At 47.0% G+C, this 9,292-nt stretch overlaps 1 protein-coding gene across 1 annotated transcript in view; it reads right to left on the bottom strand.

Moving 5' to 3' along the window:
* LOC109290852 (cyclin-F-like) overlaps positions 1-3,940 on the bottom strand; it is a 9,401-nt gene extending 5,461 nt beyond the window's left edge. The window contains exons 1-3 of the mRNA XM_019507666.1: positions 3,847-3,940; positions 2,913-2,980; positions 564-757 (exon numbers count right to left, since the gene is read on the bottom strand). Coding sequence (XP_019363211.1) covers positions 564-757; positions 2,913-2,980; positions 3,847-3,857 — 273 coding nt within the window. The 5' untranslated portion in view covers positions 3,858-3,940. The remainder of the gene's footprint in view (positions 1-563; positions 758-2,912; positions 2,981-3,846) is intronic.
* Between the last annotated feature and the right edge of the window lie 5,352 nt (positions 3,941-9,292).

The following is a 9,292-nucleotide window of genomic DNA, read 5'->3' as shown; positions in this document are numbered from 1 at the left end:
ATAAGGTTTAAGCAGCCATGTATTATTAAAAAGAACAAAACAGAACAACTTCTTCCAGACACCTCCAGGCTAGAACTTGCATTTTGCTGCTGGTCTTTTGACAACTGACCATTCCTTCCCTCAGTATTTTGTTACTTCAGGAGATGGAACTGAATCTGGCCAGAGGCATAACAAGAGAGCAATGTGCCAGGGCAGCTGGGTCACTCTAAGGCAGTGGCAACTTCCAGCTGCCACTGTGCTGCTGGCAATACAATTGTGAGGGTGTGGCAGCAACTGCTGTTCTTCCACCCCCTGCCCCACTCCTAAGTCAATGTCCAGTGTTGCTGCCCAGGTTGCCTTGCTTTAATCATGGTACTGAATCTGGCCAAGCCATCCTTTGGCATTCATCTGACAGTGCCCCTCCAACATGCTGCACGCAGTATAATTCTATCTACAACTCTGTTTAGAGCCATTTAACAAGTGAAGGCATAAAAGCTACTTGGAGAAATTGAAGATCCTGGCAAAGAAGTGGCTGCCCATTCTAAGCTGCTTGAAAACCACCAACAGAAAAAAGTACCACTTACTTTCTGAAACTGGCACTCTGCTTTAAGACTCTCATAGACCACAGCTTTGCAGCAGCTCCCACTCACGGACCAGGGTGGGCGAATAAAAAGCCAGATAAATGGGGCTGCACACACATTCAGACGTTCTGCCAAACTGAAGAAATGAGATGCCTTTAACCCATTCACTTCTGCACGACCCTCATCAGAGATGGACACTGGAACAAGGGAAAGACCATAAAAAATGTAAAAAGGAAAGAGTTTAAAAATCACCACAGGATAATTTTTAGAGACACTAACAGAATGTGGCAGGAGAAAGACTGAAAGGTACCTCTACATTAAGACTGTGCAAAGCTTCTGTAGCCGATTCAATTTGGAGAAGATTCAGCCCAATTTGGGGCTCAAATCTTCAAATCCAAATCAAATTGGGAGACCACGTAAAAGCTCTGAATCGATTTGAAGCATCTGAATTGATTTGGAATAGCTTCTGAAAAGACTCAGCCACTTTGGAGATTCAGCCATAGACTAAACAGGCAGGTGACAGCTGCTTCCAGCTGGTAAGTCTGTTGGGGCTTGGGGGAGGGTAGAGGGAAGGGGTGTGGGGAAGGGAGGGTTTGGGGCTGGGAAAAGTTGCCCAGCCGGTGTGAAGTGGTGCATTACTCGGGGAGTGGGATGTGGGTGCAGCAGCACTGGGAGTAGGGGCTCTGCCCTGCTGCCACTTGCCCAGCCGGGGCAGGGAGGGTGGCTCACAGGATGCAGGTGCAGTTTGCTCCAGGCAGAAGGGGGCAAGCAGCAGCAGGGCATAGCCCCCGCTTCCATCGCTCCTGTGCCTGTATCCTGCATCTCCCGTGCCAGCTGGCAAGCAGCGGCAGGGCAGAGCCCCCTCTCCCAGCACTGATGTAGGCGCAGCAGTGCTGGGAGCAGGGGCTCTGCCCTTCTGCTGCCCGAAGTGAGCCATGCCTCTATTGTGCCCCACCCGCTGGCTTGGCAGGCAGCAACAGGGCAGAGCCACCACAGCTCCCCTCACTGGGGCAAAGACAGGCACAGCTGGAAGAGCTGTGGGAAAAGCCTCCATGGCTGCCCTGCCCAGCCCTATCCCCCGCCCAGCCCAACCACCCAGCACTTAAAAAAAAGCCCTGCACTCACCGGTTCTGGCAGTGGCAATCAGGGGCTTCTGAAAGCTCATGGCAGAGCCACCCTGTGCAGCGTGAAGCAGCCGGGATAATTGCCACTGCAGCAGCCAGTGACTGTGGGGCTTGTTTTCTTTTAAAGTGCTGGGACTAGGCTGGGGCTGGGCAAGGGATAGTGCCAGGCAGGGCAGCCACAGGGACTTTTCCTGTGGCTCCCCACCACCCTGGGCTAGAGGGGGAGGCGGGCAGGCACAGAACCTGCAGCCGCCTGGCTGTGCCTGCCTCTCCTGGCCGATCCAAATCACCAAGTCTGTCCGAATCTTCTGAAGCTCATTCAGCCGAATCAATTCAGGACAGTGATCCAAATCTTCAAACTGAATCACTGTCCTCCGAATCAGCCAAATCCAAATCCAAATCCAAATCCAAATCCAAATGGAATACTTCCCTATTTGTACAGGCTTATTCTACATGATTCAGGCTAGAACTTTTGACAGTCAAAAAACACCAAAATTAAAAAAAAAAAAAAAAAAAAAAACAAAAAATAAAAAAAAACCAAAAATAAAAAAAAAAAAAAAAAAAAAATCACTGGCAGCAACACAAGACCTTGTCATACAGTCAGCTGACAGCAATGCAGAATCCTAGCTTAGTGTGATATGATAAATACTGATACTTGAAAAATTAACACCAATCCCCTTTGGCACATGAGCACAAATGTCAGCTGTCAGGCACCTCCCTTTAAAAAAAACAATTCATTTTCTAACACTTTGTCTGCATTTTAAAGCATGCTTTGTAGATACCCCAAACAACCAAGTCTGATCAGAGACTGACAAAATTCAACCCTTCAGGAGCTGTTAATTGTGTGATTGTTGCTTCTACACCTCAGCTAAGAAGAAAGTCCATTAATTTTTTTCACTGGTTTTCTGTACATAGTGCTATTTCAGCCCCTCCTACGTCAGTGGTTTATAAAATGCTTACATGCTTTTTCTGTTATATCATTCAATGGCATAATGGTAGATGGGACCAGGCCACATACTTGAGAGCAAGGGGAAAATAGTTTTAATTATCTTCACCAGTCTTGTAATTTGGATGTAAAAATCTTTATTGTTTCAATTTAGGGGTGTCCCTCTTCAAGTAACCCATAAAAAAAAAAAAAAATCAAAACTTGTTGATTAGACTGTGAATGTCTGATTTCCATTTTAAAACACCCCCTCTGCCATTTCAAATCATAAATGCTCATACTTACAGCCTTCGTTGTAAAGGTATGCTATTCCCAGCTTCACAGCAGCTTCAAAGTTACCCTTTTCAGCAGCCCTGAGGAAGAACATATAAAAAGACCTCAAATTTAAGCTGCGTCTCCAAATCAGATGTTTGAATCACTTGAGAATTCCAGGGGAGCAACAAACTTTGCTTTCTAGTTATATTTAAAAAAAAATGGAAAAATTAAACACTTGCACCTCTGAAGTAGATAAGACATCTCCAGGAGCACTAGAGAATAAATCATCATATCCTTCCTTTCCTGTCCCCACAAAAGCCAGAGACACTTTTTTCAGGTAAAGCATCCTCTAGAAGTCTCTCATCTTCATAAAGAACTAAATCTAAATACTAAATAGCTCTCTCAGAGTGCCGACAATAATCAGAAGGAAGACAAGTAGCATATTACGTTAGCATCCACCTCCATTCCTTCAAAAGGGACATTAAATCTTTTCAGAGATATCTTTACTCGTTCAGACTTCAACCCCCTTTATTTGCAACTCTTACTGTTTTTTTAAAATGCTGCTACATATGTAAAAAAGTTAAGTTGTACAACTTTTAAGGACTTTTAAAACTAATTATGCTTTCTTCTGGTCTGTCATTCTGGTTTATACATTATACTGAGACAGAAGTAGAGAAGAAAAGCACCTGTGATTAGTTTATCAGAGGATCTCAAAGCACTTTCTAGAAGTAAATTCTGCTTATGCTACCAATACAACTGTAGCCCCTGCTTCAGCTAACATAACCATCCCAACTTGTAACACAGGCAAAGAAATCAACAGTACTCCTAATCACATGAAGCAGAGAGATTTTCAAAGGCCAAAAGGACAATTAGGTACCCAAACTTTCAGCAAAAGTCAGCAGGAGTTGGATACCTATTTACCTTCCCCTTATGCAGCAGACATGCCTGGATTCCTGTCATTTACCTGTCAAACATTCTCAGATTGTTTGGAGAAGGCCATACTTCTTGAAAACTTGCACATGCCCAAACACTAGCGTGATTATCTACAAGGTATTTAAGATGTGAATGCACCTGGAGATAAAACAGAAGCAAATGAGTACAAAATAGTTCTTGAGATCTACTATTACAATCCTGTTAGCCTAACATACCACTGGTAGATTTTTATACATCTATTCGTTGCTTTATCTACAGTAAGTTAGACTAGACAAAGATGCAGGTTTGGAAGGCAAGATATTCTTAGCTGAACCAAACTGTTCAGTCAGGATCATTTAGCAAAACAGGCCCCTACAAACACCCAAACTAACTCTCCTGCTAATCTTGATCTTGAAGGACTTACCAATCAAATTGCTATTACAAGGGCACAGATCTCAAGAAAAACAAAAGGAATACATACAGGGTGGCTGTACAGCTGGTAGATTTGCTATGACATGAGAATCCAGCTGTCCCCCAGTCCTGGGTCCTAATGGCAGGACATCACAAGGACAGTGGTAAGCCACATCACGTTACAGGGGTGAAATGGATTAACAGACTCACAGCTCGGATTGAGAGAATGTCCTCAGCAGGAAGACCTTTCAGAATGTGAAACAGGACATCTTCAGGGAGACTCAATAAGGTCAGGACTCGGGGCCGTTTTCTTATCCTTCGCTTGGAAGGAAAAGGAAAGCACCTGGAACATCTACAGTGGATTACTGGAAAAAACACACAGATATGAAATTTAGTACACAGCAATGCCAAGTAGCAATTTCAAGACAAAAACAGCTGCAAAGATTACTCACCCACATATCAACATGTAAATTACTGGTATTACTGAGCCTCTTCTATTGCAACACAAGTGGTAGAGCTTCTTCAGTGAAAATGAATGTTAAAAATTCTAGTCCATGTTATGGACTCACTAATTCTACTATAACAGGTGACTTTCTACCCACCTTACTTGGATCAATCAGAACACTCCCTCTACTGTGAGAAATTCCTTCACAAATTATTTCCACTCATACGATACATAATATGTTAAAGTATCAGCAGTCACGCCAAAAGTTTGTAATAAGTTCCTAACCTAACTATCCCTTTTTTGCATTGGGTCATTGCTCTTGATCAAATCCCTTCCTTCATGTAGCCATACCTCATGCTTACCCTGCATCTGTTAGCTACAAGACAAAACTACCTAGCAGCAAGAATGAATTAAAAGCAGAGGGATCACTAGAGGCCTGGGACAACAACTCAGTGATAATCCCAAACCCAGCACCATCTTCAGCCTCCATCTGGGGGAGTTTTTGAAGCAATCCACTAGAAAGGAAAAGGATCTGTTCCAATCTCAACGGTGCGCGAGTGGTGGCTTGGTGAGAGGGGTCATTTATCCCAGTGAAAAGCAATATTGACTGCCTTGCTTGTTGCTCAGATCTTTGCCAAGCAGCTGCAAAGTGCCTGTTTCACTATTGGTTACTGCTACTTTTCAGTGATCAAAGACTAGGCAGATTCTCTCTGAGCTACTAGGTAACAGGGCTGTGCGAAATTTCACCCAACATTTCGTTTCAAAGTTGTTTCGATGCATTTCAAGCTTGAAACAGCAAAATCCAAATGAAACTAAAGCCTTCGAAACAGCTTTGAAACTAAACAAGAGAACTCAAAACGTTTCGAAAAGTTTTGAAACATTTCAAGTTTCAAAGCCAGGCTTACTGGCTTCAGCACCAGTCCCAGCTGGCAGCACCTACCTCCTGTCATCTGGCAGGCAGATCAGGGCTCGCCCACACCCCCAGGAGTGCTGTGGGGGGCTGTGCTGGAGTACTCTCAGGGGTGCAGGCCCTTGATCTGTCTGCCAGATGACAGACCGGCACTGGCCACAGCCTGCACCCAGCGTTGGGAAGATCAGTGCTGCACCTGGCTCCTGTCAGCTGGCAGGCAGATTGGGGGCACATAACCCCAGGAGGACTCCAGCACAGCCCCCGCAACCCTCCCAGGGGTGCCAGCAGGCCCCCAATCTGCCTGCTGGCTGACAGGAGCTGGGTGCTCCTGCCTGAGGCCAGCAGGGCTGGGGCAGATCAGCTTGTGCGGGGACCCACTGCCCCAATTCCAGGGCAGGGGAGGGGTCCCTGCACAAGCTAATCTGCCCCAGGCCCCGCACTCACCTGGAGCTGGCTTCAGTATGGGGCCAGGGCTGATCAGCTTATGTGGGGATCTGCTGCCCTGATCCTGGGGCAGGGGAGGGTCCCCTGCACCAGCTGATCTGTACCCGCCCCCACACTGAAGCTGGCTCCAAGCAGGTGCAGATCAGCTGGTGCAGGGACCCTTCCCTGCCCTGGGATCAGTGTGGCAGGTCCCTGCACAAGCTGATCTGTCCCAGCCCCGCTGGCCCCAGGCAGCAGCACCTGGCTCCTGTCAGCTGGCAGGCAGATCGGGAGCCCACCAGCACCCCTGAGAGGGATGCAGGAGCCATCCTGGAGTCCTCCCAGGGGGTATGTGCCCCCATCTGCCTGCCAGCTGACAGGAGCCAGGAGCTGCCACCTGGGGCCAGTGGTAGCACTGATCTTTTCAATGCTGGGTGCGGGCTGTGCCCAGTGCCAGTCTGTCATCTAGCAGGCAGATCGGGGGCTTGCACTCCTTGGAGGACTCTGGCACAGCCCCTGCAGCCCTCCCGGGGTGTGGGCAAGCCCCCAATCTGCCTGCCAGATGAGAGGAGCCAGGTGCTGCTGCTTGGAAGCGGCAGCAGCAGCGATCTTCCCAGCGCTGGTCTCAGGCAGCAGCACCCATCTTCTCTCATCTGGCAGGCAGATCAGGGGTCAAACCCTGGGAGGATTCCAGCACAGCCCCGGCAGCCCTCTCAGGGGTGCAGGCGAGCCCCCGCCCCATCTCCCTGCCTGCTGCTGCATTTTACGTTTCCCCATAACCTATGGGCAAAACAGCAAAACAGTGTCAATGAAACGAAACAGAACAGTGCTTTTGAAACGAAACACTGTTCCGTCGAATTGTTGAAATGGAAGTTGAATTGGAACGGTGCTGTTTTACACAGCCCTACTAGGTAGAGCTGTAAGCAGCAGCCTAAGGGAAGGAACTGCCCGTTGGCACCAGAGACAAACAGTTCAGCACTGGGTCAGCATCTGGAAAGGGGCCTTTTTTTCACCTGGCTTGAAGTGCTGAAACCACAAACTTCAAAAATAGAGTTTAAATTCCACAAAGGGGGCATCAGCCTCCTCACCAAGCAGTTTTTCTTCTTGCCAACATCAAGTGTAGCTTTAAAGCTCAGCTTATGGAGCATTTATACACAGACCTTTATCTGCTCCAACATGCCAGAAATCCAGTGGGTCCAAGAAGACTCAATTAATCAAGTCTGCGGAGCACACAATCTGATGTGCCCAGCATTACATCGCATACATTCGCATAAAGGGTGAAATGCACATCAGTGCTAAGAAAATGGCAGCGGGGGTACTTTTGAACTAAAACACCTTTGATGCATTTTAGTTCAAAAGTGCACTGCTGCCATTTTCTCAGTGCTGATGCGCTTTTTGTCATTTATACAAATGCATGCAATGCAGCATCAGGCGCTTTTAAAAAGCACCTGACACTCTTGTTCCATGCATACGTACAAATGCCTATAGATCTTATCCAATGAGATTCTGAATTTATTCAGAAAGTCTGAACAGCTGGGTTTTCCCCAGACTTTTCAGGAAGATTTAAGGAACATCCCCCTTGTAAGGATTTCATCATTTATTTGTAGGGCCACAGGGACTGATTTAGCCGAGGATGCAACAGAATGAAGAAACCCATTACTGTATAGGGCACTGGCTACCAACTTCTCTGAAAAAATTCTCCACCCCCATTTTTCACACTTTCAAAGAGCTGAATGTTTGGGCGGGGGTTGGGTTTTTTTATTTTGTACTACTAGAAGGAGAGATTTTCTGTAGATTGCCTTCCTGATCTGCTCTGTTTTCCATTCTCACTGTCACATTGTAACAGACCAGCATACAGAGACCCCTACAACCAAGTGTTCTCTCTGGTTCCCACCATGGAAAACACTGGGTGGTGTAACTTAGGAGGGGGCAGAACCAAGACAGCTGGAGGGAAAAAGTCTGATTGGCTGCTTTTGAGCTTCTAGCTCCCTAGGACCAGTGACACTGAAGCAGGTTCATAAATGCCCCATTGATTGGGAAATACCCAGCCGGAGGAACTATATTGCCCACTACAAGTTACAGGTATTTTTGCAAAGTAAAGTGGCCACATCCTATGCACCAGAATAGAACATCTTTTTATACCAAAAATGAATGCATCCCACTAATTCTTTTGGGATCAATGGCCACCAACTCAGTGGTAGCCCCTTGCTATGTCAGTTACCTTTGAATAAAGACTATATCAATACGATAACGGGCGATTCTGACTTTGCCACTATCTGGCAGGTTTTCCCCTGCTCTTGTAGAATGAGATCTACTGTAAAGTAAAAAGGCAATGCAATCTAGACCGATGCGTCAATGATGCCTATAGTCAGATCTGAAGCTTGACTCATCAGCTCAGAGAACAGAAGCTGACAACACAGCTCCCCCCAGCCAAGAACATTTAAGAGGAAGACTACCAAAAATTCCCACATGAGCTATAAACAAGCACCATGTGCAGATTGTATCACCAATATATTCCAAGCAAGTCCTGATTAGGTAGCCAAATGTACTATAAGTTCTTTCAGTTACTAAAGGCAATATGTTGTAGAAAGAGATCTAGCACTGCCTACATAGCCTGCAGCAAGAAACAAAATACATTAAATTCAGAAGTTTTTAAATATTCCTGTCCCATTTATGCAGAAAGAACAATTAAAAACTAATAATTTGTTAAAGTAACCTGGCTTCAGCAAAATATTCTTAGAAAACAAACACAAAAATATAAGATTTAGGTGTAAATGATCGACCTGTATGTATAATATAGTTATTACATAATCATTAATTAGATACTCTTCCACAGGTGACTAATAAGTCATTTACTTTGGAAGAGACTGTGTCTGCTCTGCACCAAAGGAGTTGGAAACACTTTTGGAAGGCAGGGGCTGGCCGGGTCTCCCTTTGGAGGGAAGAGAGTTGACGGCACAAGACAGGAGGTTGCTGCCCCCCCCCAATGAACGGAAGAGGAGCAGCCCAGCGCGGGCATCGCGGGCCGGCAGCCACTCCCCGACCGCAGGCTCCCACCGCCGGTGCTGGCCGGTCATGGCGGCCTCAAAGCTCGGACTTCGCTTTGGCATTTTAGGGAACAGCCAGGGCCAAGCCCACTCCTACCCGCATCGACCCGCTTCTGCCCTCCAGCCCCAGCGCTGCGCCCCCGGCGGAGGTGCCCGAGGTGCCCCCTGGGGGACCGGGACAGGCCCCGGCAGTCTGCGGATTTTTAAATCCACCCGCCCAAAGCAGCGTCGCTCGCAGGCTCCAGCCAACCAGGGCCGGCCG

Source organism: Gavialis gangeticus, unplaced genomic scaffold (assembly GCF_001723915.1).
Source record: "Gavialis gangeticus isolate Ggan-Ray unplaced genomic scaffold, GavGan_comp1, whole genome shotgun sequence".
Taxonomy (NCBI): domain Eukaryota; kingdom Metazoa; phylum Chordata; order Crocodylia; family Gavialidae; genus Gavialis; species Gavialis gangeticus.
Note: the sequence above shows the minus strand (reverse complement) of the source record. Positions and strands in the feature narration are given on the sequence as shown.